A 17058-nucleotide genomic window follows, 5' to 3' on the forward strand; every position below is an offset into this window, starting at 1 on the left:
TAGGTCCTCCAGGGCAACTCTGTGGCCAACGTCCGACAGACACTGACCATAGGACTGTGATGGAGGAGCTACAAAGGCCTAGTAGAGTGTCCTCTCTAGGAATAATCTCTGGGTCTTTCAGTGCAACTTTTGCTGAAAGCTGACCATAGAGTTTCCCTGGAGGAGCTAGAGGTTCCTAGAGCGGACATATCCATCCAATCCCTGCAGGATCTCAAAGGCACCTTTTCAAAATGCTCTTGTTTTGTTTTGGGGTTTTTCTGGGACTCTAAAAGCAGCGCCCATTTGAGAAGACAGTTTCTGGGGGCTCAACTCTGCAGCCCCGAGTGTTCCTCCTCGTCCCTGGTCCCAATCCCTCCTGGGCGGGCCTTGAGACCAGGGAGTTCTGGGGCTTCTCATCATGGCAGAAGCCACGCAGCCGGACTCAGCGCTTGGAATCCTGGGATTTGTAGCTCCCCGAGAGAAGGCGAGGTTTCTCCCCGGGACGCCTCTGGGCCAGAAGCCCCGCTCTCTCAGCCCGGGGCCCTCCGGCGAGGAAGGAGGCCCAGGCCGGACCAAGGGGCCCCCAGGGAGCCCCCGGGAGCCCGGCCCTGCCTCCCTTCCCGAGAGCTGCTCACCATGAAGGAGGGACGGAGGAGGGCAGGCCCGGCGTCGGGGTCCCAGCAGCAGCAGCAGGAGCAGGAGGCCGGCGAGAGGAGCTGGGTCCGGGCCGAAACTTCCTCCTTCTTCCTCCTCCTCTTGGGCCACTTCCTCCTCCTCCTCCTCCTGCTCTTTCTCGGCAGCCGCAGCAGGGGGCCCTAGTCCTCCTCCCAGGCCCAGGGCAGCAGCTCCGCCCAGAAAGGAAGGAAGGAAGAAAGACTGCTGCCTCTCCCCTGCTGCACAGAACTTAGTCAGGACTTCGTGCTGCTCGGGGACTTTCGACGGGGAGAGAAGGAAGGAAGGAGGGAAGGAAGGGAGGAGAGGAGAGTTCTGCTGCAGGGGCCCTTCCTTCCTCCGTGGGAAGTAGAGGGTCCTTGGAGCCCCACTGAGAGGCCTGGGCTTCCCCCTTCCTTCCTCTGATGCAGGAGAGAGAGAGAGAGAGAGAGAGAGAGGCCAGGAGGGGGATGCCTTTTGCCCCCGGCCTCGTCCTCCAGAATCAAAGGCCAGCCCTCCAACCACTGGGCCATGCTGCCTCTCCCCATCTACATCAATGGCCCCAGAGAGAGAGAGGGAGAGAGTGAAGCCTGCATCTGAATAATAATAATAATAATAATAATAATAATAATAATAATTTGTTTTATTGATATACCGGCGCTATTCCAAAGATCATAGCGGTGAGCAGCAAGTCAGCTAATTAGCAAGTCAGCTAATTAGCCCCCAACAGTCTGGGTGCTCATTTTAGCTCCCTCCTGGGAAGGAGGCAAGCCTGAGTCGAGCTTGGGCCCTTTGGCTGGTCTTGAACTCGCAACCTTCTGGTGGTTTGGAGTGAATGGCTGCAGGACAGGCGTTGAACCCCTGCTGCTCCAGGGCCCGGCTGGAGGCTAGGGAAGCCCCTGCTGCCCGGGCCTCTCCTTCCTCCGGTCAGCCTGGCAGCGTCCTTGCAGACCCTGCTTGTTCCTTTCTCCCGGAGGCCCCTGGGACAGCAAGGCAGGCCCTTGCCAAGGAGCAGGAGAATAGAAAGGCAGGGATGATCCCCAGAACCCTCCTCCTGGAAGTGCCGCCTGAAGGGGGCCAGGAGCAAGGGACAGAGAAGCCGGCCCAGCAGCCCCAGGGGCCACAACAGCCCAGGGCCCTTCAGCTGCAAGCGGGGCCAGAAGATTTCCGCCCTTGCTTGTCTGGGCTGCCTTTCATTGGCGCTGTCGATCGACCAGGCCTTCTTTTGGGAAGAGAAGCTCTCTGCCAAGTGGCCGGGATTCGCCTGGAGCCCAGGAGGAAAGGGGGCCGTCCGACAGGAACTAGGAAGGCAGACAGACAGGGATGCCAAGGCCAGGCTGCCTTCTCTGCCAGCGCTAGAGAAAGCAAGCATGGCTCCTGTGATGGTGGCTGTTCTTTCCTGACTGGCTGAAAGGAAGCCTCGGGGCTCCCTGGGAGAGAGAGAAGCCTCCGGCGGCCCAGGAGGAAGGCCTCCGTCTGGAGCCCCCGGGAAGCCTCCTCCAAGCGCCTTCCCCCAAACCCTCAGCAGCCCTGGCTCAGGGCTGCCTTCGATGGGGCCTGACTTGCCAGGGCCTCCCTGCCTGCTGGAGAGGGACCAGGGTCAGTCCCCGGGGGCCAAGGCCAGGGCCGGCAGCAGCAGGAGGAGGGCTGGCCCTTGGCTCCGGGCCGGGAAGAGGAGGAGGAGGAAGGGCTGCCTGGGGGAGGAGCCTCCCCTCCAGAACCGGACCCAAGCGGAGGAGGAGGAGGAGCCCGAGGGCCGAGATGGGTCCGGAGCGGAGTCCCGCCGAGGGTAAGGGGCCTTGGCAGCACCCCGCTTGCAAGGCAAAAGGCCCGGCCAGGGCAGGGCAGGCGAGGCAGGCCTTTCCGGGGGAGAAGAGGAGGAGGGGAGCCTCCGGGGGAAAGGGGCTGCTTTGGGGGAGAGCGAGCTCTGGCCCTGGAAGGAAGGAAGGAAGGAAGGAAGGAAGGAAGGAAGGAAGAAGGGGGCCTTCTTCCTGGGGCGCCTCCCGAGTCCCAGGCCTTGCTTCGCAGAACCCCTTTGAAGGCCCTGCAGGAAGCCCCTGGGCGAGTATCGGCGCCAGCAGAGACCAGCCCCGGCCTCCTCCTGCTGGGACTTCTTCCTCCGCAGTGGTCAGACCTTATTCGTCTGATTTTGGCCATCCCTTCAACATCGCCCCTTGGACGCCTTTTGGGGGGGTGGCCGTGTTCTGGAAGAGTCTTGATAGGGGTTCCTTCCATTCAGTGGATGAATGAGGGATGCAGGCCCAGGTTCCTCAACTGGCCGAGATTTGGGGGATTCGAACCCTAGTCATCAAAGCCCAGCTCTCAAACCTCAATGCCATGTTGGCTCAAGGGACAGTTCTGTTCCTAAACAACCCATTGAAGGGCACTGCCTGCTTGGACTTCTAACTGCCCAGTGCCCCCTCCTGCCCTTCCGTTGCCACTTCTATGGGAATGGGGGGGGGACATGCCAGCCTTACCCCTGACCACCCACCCATCCTGTGCCAATCTCTGACCGTTTCCCTCTTTCTTCCACAGGAGCCCAGCTCTGTGAGTCTCTGGCCACCCAGAAGCGTCAGGGCAAGGAGAAGAAGAAGCCCCCCAAATGCCCCGCAATGTCCAGCGGCTGCAGCTGGACCAAACGCCTCCTGGGCTTCGAGGGCACTGACCTCTCCACCTGGCACCATTTTGTCCACTTGCTGAACCGGCCGACTGACCCAGCAGGGCTGGGAGTCTTCCGCTTCCTCTTCGGTCAGTTCTTGCCTTCCCCACTGCTGTTGCCCTGCGCCTTCAAGTTGTTGCCAACTTATGGAGACCCAAAAGCAAAACTCTCATGGGGGCAGCAATGAGGACCCCCTCCCAGCCCCCGTGTGTCGAAAGAGCCTTTGGGGCCATGGCTCAGTGCCACTGGCCTCTGGCTCTTATCAGTCGAGGCAGGAGACTTTGGACTCAGTGGAGGAGGGAGAGGTCAGGGTTTTGCTCCCTAGTGGGCAGGGGCTGGAGAGGGGCTTTCTGGTCAAGAATCAATCCGCTCAGAGGGTCTTCCAGGCTTTTCCTCTTGGGATATAAATGAGGCTGTAGCCAGCTGGTTTGATGCATGCTGAAGACCCACCTTCACCCTCATCATCCTCATCATCCTTCCTTTTAATTTGTATGCCACGTTCCCAGTTAATGTGTCCAACGTCGTCGTTTCTTTTAGCGCCACAATGCAGATAATCTCACTCACGCATTCCTGGTTTGTAGTTCACACTGTGGAACCGCATCTCTGTGCATCTCTGTGAATTTGGTTGCTCACATGTGCCAGCACTCAAATAAAGATGGAGTCCAAGATGCGGATGTATTTGAAGCACATTCAGAGCTTTATCTCAGTTTATCCTAGGTCTATTGGCATTGGTTCCTCACACAGCTGATAGTGCAAATCTTTTAGAAAGACCGGGGAGGGGGGGGGAATCTGGCATCGATTATCCCGGGTTAAGCCTTTCCTGCAGGGCAGGATGGGGTGGACTGGTACCCCAAGTATCCTCTCACCAAAGTGCAGGTCCCAGGGTTGCATAGAATAAAAGCATGGTGGTTTAAAGTGGGATCAAACCATTATGACCCTGCAGTGCAGACCCAGCCTTGGAGGCAAAGGAGAGCCATTTCTGTTTCTGCTGCCATTAACTTCCCTCCTATGTTTTGCCGCCCTCCTTCCTCAGGGATGCTGATGGCCTTGGACATCCCGCAGGAGCGCGGCTTGAGCTACCTGGACCACAAATACCTGGATGGGCTGCAGGTGTGCCGCTTCCCCCTTTTCAACTTCCTGGAGCCGCTTCCGCTGGACTGGATGTACCTTGTCTACATGGTCATGCTGCTGGGTAAGGACCCTGCAGGAGGGAGATCCATCCTCACTAAGGAGCCCTACCTGAAAAGATCCCTGACCCCTGGCCACTGACCTCCTGGACCGGGTCGGGCATTGGCTGCCAATGAGACCCACTTGCCAGCCTTCTCTTTGCCTTTGCAGGTGCCTTGGGGATCATGCTGGGCTGCTTCTACCGGACCAGCTGCCTCCTCTTCCTGGTGCCTTACTGGTATGTCTTCTTCCTGGACAAAACCACCTGGAACAACCACTCCTACCTCTACGGCCTTTTCGGCTTCCAGCTCCTCTTCATGAACGCCAACCGCTACTGGTAAGGAGGGCCTCTCAGTGCTCACCTTTCTCTTCCAGCCCTGGGTTTTCTGGCTTTGGCAGTCCCTCTTCAGAGTTCTCCAGGTTCAGAACAAAGAAACCACATTCCCCAGCCTGTTCCACTTGTTGTCATTGCTGTTTCTGTGTGCTTTCATTTGACTTATGGCGACCCAAAGGCAAACCTATATTGCATTAGTCCAGCACAGCTGTGGTTAACAGATCTGTTTGGGTTGGTATAAATACTGTGTTCTGGCCCATTCTGAGGATTGCAAACAGACCTACACTTTATCTCACACTGAATTTGAAAAATCATCTGTGAGCCTGGATTGAAAATGGTTTTCCCTTTGCCCTGCTAAGCTCCCTCCTGATGTGTGTCTTTGTTTTCAGGTCTGTTGATGGTCTCAGGAACCCACAGAAAAGAAATGCGCATGTGCCGCAGTGGAACTACACCGTGTTGCGCATGCAGGTACGTCTCAAGACCTAGGACCTTTCCCTCTCCCTTCATGGAAAGGCTTCATTGATCTGATACGACTTGAGAGGAAAAACCAATGCCCTCTTGGTTGATGGATGCATGGTCCCAACACCTTGGGAGCTTCCTGCTCTTTGCTCCCTGCTTGTGCCACCTGAGTCCTGAATGGGCAACCTGGCAATGTGCTAAAAGGGCCCAGGGCACCTGGTACATTGTCTCCAATGAGGGGTCTCATCTTCCTGTCACTCAGACTTTTTGTATCCCCAAGAACCTTGAATCAAGTTGAGTTTTGAAGGGTTGCCTCCCCCTGATCCTCTGCACCAACCCTTTTTGGTGCTCGCTGCCTGCCTTGGAATCTCCAGAAACATTCTGGCACTTCTTCCCGGCCAGGTCTTCATTGTCTACTTCATTGCTGGCATCAAGAAACTGGATGCTGACTGGGTGGAAGGCTACTCCATGGGCAACCTGGCCAGGCACTGGCTCTTCAGCCCCTTCAGGTGAGTCGGAGCCCTGGGGACAGTCTTTAATACTGTTTGGCTGTCTGAACTCACGGATCTTCCATGCAGAAAGATATGCTTCCTGTACAAAATATGTGCAGAGGAGACTACATTCAGCACAAAATATACTGCCTACTAAATTTTGCTTTTTTTTGTACAGAAAATACATTTCTCTTCCCTCAGGTTGGTGCTTTCGGAGGAGATGACCAGCTTACTGGTGGTCCATGGTGGGGGGCTCATGCTGGACCTCACCGCCGGCTTTCTTCTCTTCCTGGACACCACCCGCCCCTTTGCCCTCATCTTCGTCACTTACTTCCACTGCATGAACTCCCAGCTCTTCAGCATCGGTATGTTCTCTGGGGACCCTAATGACCCTCTTCCACTAGAGAAGGTCAGGGACCCCCCACTCAGGCCTTCCTCTGACCTACAGCCAGAGCATTCACTTGCAAGCATCTTCTCCTTGCAGGCATGTTCTCCTACACCATGCTGGCCACTAGCCCCCTCTTCTGCTACCCAGACTGGCCGCGACGGCTGATAGCCCGTGTCCCCACATTCCTCCGAGGTCTCCTGCCTCTTTCCGAGCCTCCCCAGCCCAGTTCAGACTGCGTGTACGGAGAGGCTGGGCAACAGAGGCCAGGCAAAGGGACTCGGAGGCTGGGACTGCGGCAGCATCTGGGGGCCATCTTCACGGTGCTGTATGTGATGGAACAGTTCTTCCTGCCCTATTCGCACTTCATCACTCAGGTGAGAGAAAGGAGCTCCTTCCTAGTCTTTTAGAATTAAAAATCATCCAACAACAGTGAATAGTTGGGTCTAGAAAGTAAAAGCTCCTGTTCATGGCAGAAGGGTCTGGAAGGTCTGGGGGCGCTGGAGGAAGGGTCTGCTCAGAATCACCTGTGGATTTTCTCAGCCTTTCTTGGCCTCTTCCACTGGCATAGTTGCCCACCAACAGTATTCTGGCTTATAATGTCAAGAGAGGGAGGATGAAGCAGAAAGATCCAATTGCCCTGGGAAAACCCACCTAACCTGCCACCCAATATTGACTCCCCAAACAGGGTTATAACAACTGGACGAACGGTCTCTATGGCTACTCATGGGACATGATGGTCCATTCGCGCTCCCACCAACACGTGAAGATTACGTACCGCGACGGTCTCACTGGGGAACTTGGCTACCTCAACCCCGGGGTCAGTCCCTCTCTCTTTCTTATCCTTGTCTGTTTGTCTTTCTCTTTGTGTGTAGTAGGAGCATCTTCATGGCAAACTGCAGCCATCAGAATCTCCTCTTCCTTCCCTAGTTTTCCCTCATTGCTCATTAGATCTCCTGTGTTTTGGAGCAGGTCTTCACCCAGAGCCGACGCTGGAAGGACCACGCAGACATGCTGAAGCAATACGCCACCTGCCTCAGTCACTTGCTGCAGAACTACAACATTTCAGAACCGGAAATCTACTTTGACATCTGGGTCTCCATCAACGATCGCTTCCAGCAGAGGTTAGCCTCACACAGTCTGGGAATTGCAAAGTCCCAGAGGTAGCCAGTGCTGATGGTGTTTGTAAGTGTAAAGATTCCAGTGTGTCATTGGCCAAGATCTGACATCATGATGTGAAGTTATGCTGTGTTACACAATTTGTGGGGGGAACTGTCGTAGGTCCAAAGATTAACATCCTGCCCTTGGGACCCTCCAGGGACTGGATGGATAGCAGAATAGGAAACCCTTTCTCCCCTCCTGCTTGTGCTTCATAACCTTTGTGTCCTCAGGTCAAAGTGGTTGTGTGAATCCTCAGGGTGGGACAGTGAGGGATTCCTTGTTTTGGGACAAAGCCACGTTCAGAGCTGGTCCAGCCTGGAAAATATGGGAGTTCCGCTTCATCATGATCTGTTGCTTTTCCATCCAAACATTTTCCATCTGTCTGAGCTTGGAGTAATGGTGGCAGTCTGGGATCAGGGAGGTTCAACACCTCAGATAAACTCTTTTAAAGCTTGGTTCAGACACCTGGTGTCAGAGTAACCCCAGTCCGGCACTTTTGCTCTTTCGTCCTCCTCTCTCCGTCCGCTTGGCCCACTTGCGTCTCCTCCTCCTCAGGCTCTTTGACCCCCATGAGGACATTGTGCGGGCCGAGTGGTCCCCCTTCCGGAAGACCCCCTGGCTGAAGCCGCTGCTGGTGGACCTCTCACCTTGGCGGACGAAGCTGCAGGAGATCGAGGACTCGCTGGACAACCAGACGGAGGTGGTCTTCATTGCTGACTTCCCAGGTAGACCCTTGGCTCCTTCATTCTCTCTTGGAGCAAAGGCTTTGTGCAGGCCAAATTTGCAATGTTATGCCCATGGATAACCCCTTTGGGGTGGTGTTTGGTAACAAGAGGTGACCTGTACATTTGCAGTCCTATGTCCCACCCCACCCCCTTTGTCTGCTGGCGTGGGGCAGTCCTGGCCAGTCCCCTGCCAATTTCCCTGACAGGAATTGATCCTCAATGCACCCACCAGAGATGAGATGAGGCACCTTGCAGCTGCTTGGTGTCCAGAAGCTGACTTTCCCAACACCCCCTTCCTCCCCAAATGATAGGCCTCCACCTGGAGAACTTTGTCAGCGAAGACCTGGGCAACACCAGCCTCCAACTGCTGAAAGGAGAAGTCACGGTGGAGATTGTGAACGCACAGAAGAACCACACCTTGCGGGAAGGGGACCGGATACAGGTATGGGACCCAAGTGGGAACATGAAAGTGGAAAGGAGGTGAAACTCTCCCAAGATGCCTTCAGTGTGACCAAGTGTTCCTGATGCTTCATCTGAAAAGATAATCATAGAGGGGACCCCAAGGGCCATCTGCTCCAACCTCTGCCAGTGCCTCTGCCTAAAACCATCCCAGGAAAGAGAGTCTAACTCCTTGCAAGAGGGTACAGTCCACTGTCAAAACAGCTCTTACATTCATTCAGTGCTTCCAAAGTGTCATCTCTTTGTTGGTAATGTGGATCCACTAGACTCCTATGAGTGTGGTGGGATCTTCTTCCTTGGCGGTTTTAGTGAGAGGCTGGATGGCCATCTGCAGGGGGTGCTGCAATTGTATATTCCTGCATGGCAGAAATCCCTCTTGGGGTGATCTTGCTGCTTCCCTGACTTCTCACCACAACTCACCCCCTTTTTCCTCCTCTTTTGGCCTCAGCTGCCTCCTGGGGAATACCACAAAGTCTTCACGGTCTCTCAGGAGCCCTCTTGCTACATGTACATCTATGTCAACACCACCGAAGCCGCCCTGGAGCAGAATTTCACCCGGTTGCAGGAGCTGCGGGAAAAAGTGCAGAATGGGACCGGTGAGTTTGCTGAGGGCTGGTGGCCAGTGCTGTTTCCCCTTACTGTGCAAGACTGGCAAACCGATTACTGTACAGATGCCCCATAATACCGTTCTGGGTTGCACCAGGTGCCCATAATTCCTAAATGGTTCTGGGACCCTGATGTTGGTGCGGGTGGGGTCTGGCTCTCTTCATTTCCTTGCAGGACTTGGGACATACTGATTTTTGCACCACCTTTTTCTCTGCACCCGGCTTCCCCAGAAACGGAGCCTCTCCCCCCAGAGCTGCAGCCCATCTTGGATGGCTCCCTGGCGAACGTGACCCAGGCGGACCCCGTGGTGGAGGCCTTCCTTCGGCGGCAGCGGCTCAAGGAGGAGCTGCAGAAACGCCGCAGTGCCAGCTTAGTGGAGCGTTTCCACCGTTTCATGTCCAAGAAGTACTTCATCTTCCGCAGGAGGTGAGAGAGACAGAGAGAGACTTTCGAGATCGGGTGGGATATCTTAATGAGATATTTTGATGATGGGACACATGTCTAAGCACTAAATTCATTTATGTTTCATATGCACATTATACACATAGCCTTGAGGTCTCTTTTTCTTCCTTGTAGCCTTTTGATGACCTGGATCTCCCTGAGGAACCTGGCCTGGGGCCGTCCTTCCCTGGAGCAGCTGGCCCAGGAGGTGGCCTATGCCAACATGCAATTTGGAGAGGACTCCTCTTCCAATAAGGGGGACACTTTGCACAAAGAGCCTGAGCGCTCAGACCTCTGACCAGTAGTCCTTGCTGCACCGGCCATCACCATTCGCTGCAGCAACAGCAGACTCCAAAGGAGGCCAGCGGAGACAAGCAAGACCCCAAGGACTCCTAGGGTGGCTGGACAATGGGTCATCTTAGCTAGACCCTTCAGGGAGGCTGGAAGAAGAAGCCACCTCTGTTTTCTGGACTCCTTTTTTTCTCCTTCATGGGGCCAACAGGTCTTCTGTAGCCCATGTTTTTTGGGATGGTGATACACAGGTTCAAAGGGAATGGAACGCACTTGGGGCAACTAGAGATTCTTTGGGGTTGGGTGGGATTGTCAGGGCCAAGAACATGGTTTATCTTAACGCTGTGCCCAAAAGGGGCAGGGATTTTAGTGTTCAATAGCCAGGGACCAAGCTATGGTTTAAGGGCCTTCTCCCTTGTCCAGAGCTGTCTGGCCATGTCATTGTCCTGCAGGAATGTGTTGCTGCGTGATGAATGGGTGCAAGGAGGAAAGGGGACTTCCATTAGCAAAAGAGTGGAAAGTGGGAGAGAACAGCCTGAGCTGGCCTGGACCAGAGACAGAAAATGGAGGGTAAAGCACAATGGAAAAGGTTGCCTTAAGCCATTGGAAAGGCAGCTGGACAGGGGCAGAAACATTGGTCCGGTAGACCTCAGCCATTGCCCATCATTCCCACCTCTCTCTGTGTAAGAGGAACATCTGGCTTTCCAGATGTTGTTGGACTCCCCTCTTCCCCATTGCTCCAGGTACAGAGCGTCTTTTCATTCTATAGTCAGTATTTCCTGTTTCTTATTAAAAAGTGCATTGTACAAAAGTGCCTATGTCTACCTTCCTCTGAGGCTGAGATAAGGGCAACTTGCCCAAGGTCTCCTGGTGGATTTCCTTGGCTGCATGGAGATTTGAACCCTCTACTCCTGGAGTCCAAGAGTCCAACCACGGCGCAGTCTCTACTGACAATGTCTGCATATTAATTAGTGGCTTAACCCACTTTCCTGCCCTCCTGGGAGGCTTTGAGTGGCATTAGGGCCAGGAAGGCAGAGGCCGGGCCCTCCAAAGTCTTCAAAGCCAAGGGGCTCTGCCGGAGGCGCCTTTCCTTCCGAAAAGGGCTTGGGAGGCTCTGGCAGGTGAGGCAGCTGCGCCAGGCTGCTGTGGAGCCACTTAAGCCTTTGCCCAGCCTTGTGGTCAAAGGCACCGCCTGGCAGCTGTGAAAGCAGATCTTAGAACAAAACCCCGGTTGCCAAAAGGGATTAGGAGCAGGAAAGGCAGGTGACGGCCAGCAGGTGCCTGGGATGCCTCCCTCCTCCTCCTCCGCTTTGCCCTGGGCCTTTGAACTGGCTTTGATGCGCTCTAATTAGGGATGGCTGGGAGGAGGGCCAGGCCTTCCTCCTCTCCTCCTCCTTCCCCCTGCATTGACTTTGAGCATTTGTTTTGAAGTGGGGATCAAAGGGACTGGCAGCGCCAGGGGGGTCTGGTGAAAGAGGGAGGGAAAGGCAGGCACCCGCCCTATAAATAAAGCCAGGAATGCTCCAATGGCCTGCCAGGGGCTCAGCCTCTCAAGGAACAACCCACCGGCCCCAAAATACTCCTGGTGTGAATGCGGTACGCTCTCTCTCTGACATTTAGCCTGTCAAGGAGCCAGAGGGACACAGTTAACCAGGGCTGAGGGTGAAGCAGGGACCCACTGGGAGCATTGAGGATGGAAGCTGGGCTGCTGCTGGGGCTCACTTGCCTCTGCTCTCCTTTGGCTGCTCTGGTGCTGGACTTCAATACCATCCGGGGCTCAGCTGAAGTGTCCACCTCTGGAAAGGTGAGAGATCCTTCCCCAAGAATCGCTGTAGTTTGTTGTAAACTGCCGTCTTGCCCACAGCCCACTTTGCAGAGGAATCTCCTCAGGCCTCCTTTGGAATGGCCCTTCCCTGAGAAGCACCTGGGTTAAGATGCTTCCAGTTCCATCTCAGATCTGTCTTTGGCACCAGGCGGACCCTAACTATCTTGGGGGGCATGTCTCACCCCGCAGAGCACCCAATGCTTGACCGACAAGGACTGTCCAGTTGGGAGATTCTGCCACAAGACCAGGGAGGAGCTGCCCTCGTGTGCTGCTTGCCATGGGCTACGAAGGAGGTGCCAGCGGAGCACCATGTGCTGCCCAGGGATGCTCTGTATCAATGGTAAGCGGTGGCCCCAATGCCAGGCCCTTTGCCAAGATGAGAGTGCAGCAGTTTCTGTGTCCCTGTTAGATGATTCCTGTTAGTGAGCATATTCCACCTTTCAGCTTTATATAAAAATTTTCCTGGATGGGAAGGGTAAGCCCCTTTTGAGGTCACATCCTACATTTCTGTCCAGGAGGAATTCTAAAAAGCCTGAGTTTACATTTATATGGATGTTTTAACTTTTATTTTTTAATGCCCTCCATTTTTCTTGGATGGCCTACATTTTGCAGTTCCTTGTCTTCTGTTGTGGTTACGACATCTGGTCACCTTGGGATGCAGGTGTGCACACACTCCCACTGGCCTTTAGATTGGTTTGAGCAAGGGAGTGGTCAGGCAACCCGAGGGACAAGAGAACAGGAAGAGATTTCATCAACTGGGTGGTTCCCATGTCCACTAATGAATCCAGGTCTCAGTCCAAACTTGAATGCTTTGAAATACCTGAGTAGGTTGCCCATGGACTTCATAGATACTGTACATACAAGATTTTGTAGCAGCTTCAGACAGGTGTTGCTATTATTCTCCATGCCAGATGTGTGCAGTCAGGCTGAAAGGATGATGCTGGCTGGAGGACGGAAGAAGCCCAATGATCGGACAAGGGTTGGCTCAAAGGACACAATCCAGCCTCCTCTTCCATCAGGCCGCGTCTTGAAGGAAGGAAACCCCCAAACGCCACCTGGGAAAGGTAAGGGGACAGAGGCAGCCCTTGCTTGGCTTCTCTGTCAGCTGCAAAAAGGAAGCCGAATTCCTAAATTCCTATAAGGTAGCAATTCCTCAATTTCCATAAGGTAGAGCCACAGCAGATAAAGTGGAATCAGGCTGCTATAATTATGAAGGACAGATGCACTTGAGCATTCATAGAGTAATAGCATCCTAGAGATGGAAGGGGTCCCCAGAGGCCATCAAATCAAATCCAGCCAGAGAAGGAAACCCTTCTGGGCCACTGGTTCCCTTGTCCAACTGCTCTCACCCACAAGAAGCTCTTTCAATGTTGCATCAAAATCTGCTCTCCTGAAAGACTGCTTCCAAGAGAAGAGATTAACAGGCGGATGTCTTTGTCTCGATTGCTTTTTCTGCAGCCCAGGAGGGTGAGAGCTGCCTCCGTACGGCCGACTGTGTCCGGGGCCTGTGCTGCGCACGCCACTTCTGGACCAAAGTCTGCAAGCCAGTCCTCATGGAGGGCCAGATCTGCTCCAGGCGAGGGGGGCAGAAGGAAGGTGCTCAGGGCCCCGAAATCTTCCAGCGGTGCAACTGCGGCCCAGGACTGTCCTGCCAGCTGCCGCTTGGTGGGGCACCCCAGCGATCCCGCTTGCGAGTCTGCCTGAGAAAATAAACAGGCCCCAGTTCGTTCTGTAAAGCAGAACATTTCCTAAGATTGAGAAGATCCTCTGGGCAACAAATGCAACAAGACCAGAGAAAAATCCCATCACTTCACTGTAACATTGGGCCCCCAGCCATGGCTACCTGGGCAAAGGGATGCCTCCAGGCTGTTCATTGCTTACACCAGGATTTGCATGTCTCTCTATGGAAGTGTGCATGTTTAGATCCTGCCAAAACCCTGCTGTCAGTTTCTCGGTTTGGTCAGCATAAGTCAAGAGGTGACTTGAATGGTGACAGATACATAGACAGACACACCCAGCCGTGTGTGTCAAATAAGTTTTTGTAGGGCTGGGGCTGGAGCACCATTTAGGTTTCAGCTCCAGGAGTGGATTTAGACCTTTAATTATCCTGGCTCCCTCCTGGGGAACCTTGGGATTTGCAGTTATTTTTACCCAGCTCTCTTTATTGTGAGACAGATAAAACCATTTTGGGTGGAAACCAATATAATAATTTAAACAGCAAAAGACATATCCAACAAGCCAAAAACAACTGAGTTTTTTAAAAATGTCTACTGTATTTTTAAAGCCTTGTCTGATCTGACACCCAAAAGAAATCAATGCTGGTGCTAGATGGGCCTCACAGGGGAGGGAACGCCACAAGTGGGATGCCACAGTAGAGAGGGCCTTGTTCCTATGTCCTCCCCTATGGCATTGCCCCCAATCTGGCAGATCTGTCCTCAGGAAGGCATAACTAGGGAGAGGCACTCCTTCAAGTATGGACCTCCCAAAACATTTAGGGTTTTCCCTGGGGTGACCAACCTATTGACTATTTAATGGACAACATAAATATTTTAATGTTCTTGGGTATAGCATATACTGTGTGTATTTATTAGGGACATGGAATTGTGGCAATGGTCTGTTGTTGTAATCCACCTTGATTCCTCTGGGAAAAGGCGGAATACAAATAAATTATATTATTATTATTGTTGTTGTTGTATACCACCTCAGTTCTAAGCAACTTGTAACTATTTGTAAATAAATTAGCTTTTCACCTGGGTTCAGATACGTCTCTCAAACCTTTATTTCAAGCATCTTTGCTTCCTTTTGTCATCTGCCATCAATATATCACAAACACAACCCAGCTCTGAAGCTCAGCACTGGCTCATGTTTTGTGTCATTCTGCGCACTACAAGTACCACAGAATGGCCATGCCATGTAACTCGGCTATGCTGAATATACGTAATGATTTATAAATCTGTAACTTTTAAAGGCAAAGGACAACAAAGGATAAAGAAGGGCCTTTTCAGCCATTTTATTTACTCCTTGGTTCTTTTTCAGTCTGCTACCTTTGCAAATCGTTCCCACCGGTCCCCATTGCCACAGTTGTTAGGGTATCTGTGGAGATGGGGAGTTTTCTCTGGATCCTTCTAAGATCCTGACCTGGTGCTCCCAGTCTTTGCACACTGTCAGCAAAAGTTTACATCCCAGCAGTGGGGTTTTCTTTCCCCAGGCCCACCATAGCAGGGCCACCACCTTCCCTGCTCCCACACCATCTCAGTGGGAAATGGCTTTCTTGGGTTTCCTTGTTGGGAGACAGGGAAATGGGAGACTCCACCAAAAGGTTTTAGATCCTTCTCTGCCACCAATTTGTTTCAGATGCCACATCCAGAGTAGAAGATTTAAAATGCGCACACACAAACACTCTTGTGCACTGCGACTGATGCTTTAATCACCACAGCACACACTTTATTTAGAAGTACCACCGATGTTTTAAAAAAGGGCACATGGCCTCCCCATCCTTTGAACACAAAGGCACCCCCTCCCCGAAATAGCACCAAAGCAATAAGTTACAGTTCCAGGCTAGGAAGCCAACACCGCAGCCCTGCAGACCCGACTGTCAAGATGCCTGAGGAGCTATTCACTCCGGTCTTTTGGCTCCCGGTACTTCCACTGGATGTACTCAAAGATGTCTTTCTCACTGTCCACAGGGAGGGGTTCTCCAGCGACCCCTGGAAAAGCAAGGCAAGCAAAGTTGGGGTTCACCAGGCCAGACATTAAGCTCACTGCAGGAGACACAGGTCAGCGACCAGATGTTCTGCCCTCACTGGTTGAATTTTCAAAACTGTTTTATTAATGGCCTTTCTCTCAGTCCAAAATGGTGATGACTAACACATACAAAAAGCATTCCTTTTACAACCAATTTTAAAGAACCCAAGGAGTATTTATTAATCTAAGGTGTACTGATATATTAAAAGTATCGATTCACCTTATGACTGTTGTTAGGCAGTTTCCCCTCCCCAATAAAACCCCAAAGGCAGGAAGGAAGAGACTCACCCGTGACGCCCAAGGGCCGGATCGTGTATTCGTTGAGCGTGAAGCCCTTCTCCAGCGCATGGGTGCGCATGTTCTTATTGAATATGTCGCTTCCAGTAAAGTACAAAACTCCACAGTAATACTGATCTTTGGGAATCAACCTAAAGCACAACCAAGACAGGGATTAGTATTTTTAAAGGTTTCAAAGATGTTAATTTTTTAAAAACCCATTATTATTTTTTGTTGTTCCTCTACTCCCAACATTTTTCATGAGATACTTTTTATGTTTTCATTAGTGCTGCTGCAGGGTGTGGCATAATGGGCTGTATGTTACACTTGCTACCTTTGGGTTTATAACACTTAATCAAAGTTAAATTAAAACAACAACAACAACAGAGAGAGACTAATTTGGGCAGATGGTGACATGCAGAGAGAAGAGGCCCAGGTCCAAGCAAGCCCCTTTCCTCATCCCACCACTTTCTGGTGGCCACAGTGCCCTGGTTGAGACTTACCTAATATCGATTCTCCTGTATGGGTAGTTAGTTCCTTCCTCTTTGCATGGAAGCTGACACACTCCCTGTGGGAGGCAGAGAAGGAATAAAACTAGTACAAGAAATGTATGAAAAACATCCAGAATCATCAGACGCCCGGCCCCACATCCTCCATTAAGAGGGCTGCTGCTTCAGTGTGCCAAAGCCCTGGATTTCACTGGAGGACACAGAGAGAGAGCATCAAATTAAACTGCCATCTAGAAATGGTGACCCCACAGTCCCACTGAAGCAGGATTTCCTTCCAAGTTGCTGTAGCCGAGATAGATGTTTTGTGCAACAAAAAAGAGCTGTGTAGCTATTTTCAGAGATGATGCTGGCACCTGGTGAGAATCATGCCACCCTCCAAATGGAGTTGGACTGCAACTCCTAGCAGCCCCTGCAGCACAGCTGGAGACACGCTTGGAATTGTAGTTCACCAGTATCTGGAGACTGCATGATCCTGACTATTGCTCTGGTCTTGGTGTTTTGCAAAGTAGGTTTCTAGGCTCTTATTCTGGAGACCCACTGGGACATATGCAAATAACAGCCTTATGACTTACTGCTTTTGTGCTCACTATGTGTCTCTCACCCACATTCCTCACCCGAAAAACATCAATGGCATCCATCCATCTGTACTACCTAATGGACTCAGAACATCAGGCCTGTTAAAAAAGATTTTACATAGGGCACAACCTATGTATGCCCATCACAGAATGCACATTTTTCAGTGCAAAATAATAATAATAATAATAATAATAATAATAATAATAATAATAATATCCCGCCCCTTTAAGGTCAATCGGGGCGGCACTCTTGGTGAAGAGGGCTGTGAGTTAATAATAATAATAATAATAATAATAATAATAATAATAATAATAATAATA

At 52.2% G+C, this 17058-nt stretch overlaps 4 protein-coding genes across 10 annotated transcripts in view; 2 read left to right on the forward strand and 2 right to left on the reverse strand.

Annotated features, from left to right (window-relative positions):
• The window catches only part of VAMP8 (vesicle associated membrane protein 8), a 10735-nt gene extending 7308 nt beyond the window's left edge, over positions 1 to 3427 (reverse strand). The window contains exon 1 of one of the 2 annotated variants that reach the window (XM_042472549.1): positions 3297 to 3427. In XM_042472549.1, coding sequence (XP_042328483.1) covers positions 3297 to 3314 — 18 coding nt within the window. In that variant the 5' untranslated portion in view covers positions 3315 to 3427. Of the gene's footprint in view, positions 1 to 614; positions 1052 to 3296 lie in introns of those variants that run through there. The other variant, XM_042472550.1, reaches the window with a different exon arrangement.
• GGCX (gamma-glutamyl carboxylase) lies at positions 2309 to 10619 on the forward strand. 2 transcript variants are annotated; one of them, XM_042472538.1, is made up of 15 exons: positions 2309 to 2419; positions 3166 to 3378; positions 4323 to 4481; positions 4628 to 4793; positions 5180 to 5258; positions 5652 to 5758; positions 5942 to 6105; positions 6225 to 6502; positions 6814 to 6945; positions 7098 to 7249; positions 7842 to 8011; positions 8323 to 8453; positions 8919 to 9066; positions 9307 to 9502; positions 9653 to 10619. In XM_042472538.1, the coding sequence occupies exons 1-15, from the start codon at positions 2392 to 2394 to the stop codon at positions 9813 to 9815; spliced, it is 2286 nt and encodes a 761-aa protein (XP_042328472.1). In that variant the 5' UTR covers positions 2309 to 2391; the 3' UTR covers positions 9816 to 10619. The 2 variants fall into 2 exon arrangements, with proteins under 2 accessions (XP_042328472.1, XP_042328473.1); XM_042472539.1 differs by lacking the exon at positions 2309 to 2419 and adding an exon at positions 2608 to 2691.
• Positions 10620 to 10764: 145 nt separating this feature from the next.
• DKK4 (dickkopf WNT signaling pathway inhibitor 4) lies at positions 10765 to 14392 on the forward strand. Its single transcript, XM_042472547.1, has 4 exons — positions 10765 to 11612; positions 11823 to 11973; positions 12545 to 12697; positions 13092 to 14392. The coding sequence occupies exons 1-4, from the start codon at positions 11502 to 11504 to the stop codon at positions 13343 to 13345; spliced, it is 669 nt and encodes a 222-aa protein (XP_042328481.1). The 5' UTR covers positions 10765 to 11501; the 3' UTR covers positions 13346 to 14392.
• Positions 14393 to 15024: 632 nt separating this feature from the next.
• Positions 15025 to 17058, reverse strand: part of LOC121933179 (DNA polymerase beta) — a 9611-nt gene continuing 7577 nt past the window's right edge. For all 5 annotated transcript variants that reach the window (XM_042472545.1, XM_042472541.1, XM_042472542.1 and 2 more), the window contains 3 exons: positions 16157 to 16221; positions 15666 to 15805; positions 15025 to 15340 (listed from right to left, as the gene is read on the reverse strand). In XM_042472545.1, coding sequence (XP_042328479.1) covers positions 15246 to 15340; positions 15666 to 15805; positions 16157 to 16221 — 300 coding nt within the window. In that variant the 3' untranslated portion in view covers positions 15025 to 15245. The remainder of the gene's footprint in view (positions 15341 to 15665; positions 15806 to 16156; positions 16222 to 17058) is intronic.

The sequence above is a fragment of the Sceloporus undulatus genome, chromosome 6 (genome assembly GCF_019175285.1).
Source record: "Sceloporus undulatus isolate JIND9_A2432 ecotype Alabama chromosome 6, SceUnd_v1.1, whole genome shotgun sequence".
Classification (NCBI taxonomy): domain Eukaryota; kingdom Metazoa; phylum Chordata; class Lepidosauria; order Squamata; family Phrynosomatidae; genus Sceloporus; species Sceloporus undulatus.

Excerpts from the sequence above, each read along its gene's own strand:
- DKK4 (XM_042472547.1), top strand. The coding sequence starts at position 11,502 with ATGGAAGCTGGGCTGCTGCTGGGGCTCACTTGCCTCTGCTCTCCTTTG. Across the intron at positions 11,613-11,822 it reads AAGTGTCCACCTCTGGAAAG|AGCACCCAATGCTTGACCGA; the intron begins GTGAGAGATCCT and ends CTCACCCCGCAG. Across the intron at positions 12,698-13,091 it reads CCAAACGCCACCTGGGAAAG|CCCAGGAGGGTGAGAGCTGC; the intron begins GTAAGGGGACAG and ends CTTTTTCTGCAG.
- GGCX (XM_042472538.1), top strand. The coding sequence starts at position 2,392 with ATGGGTCCGGAGCGGAGTCCCGCCGAGG. Across the intron at positions 8,012-8,322 it reads CTTCATTGCTGACTTCCCAG|GCCTCCACCTGGAGAACTTT; the intron begins GTAGACCCTTGG and ends CCCAAATGATAG. Across the intron at positions 8,454-8,918 it reads GGGAAGGGGACCGGATACAG|CTGCCTCCTGGGGAATACCA; the intron begins GTATGGGACCCA and ends TTTTGGCCTCAG.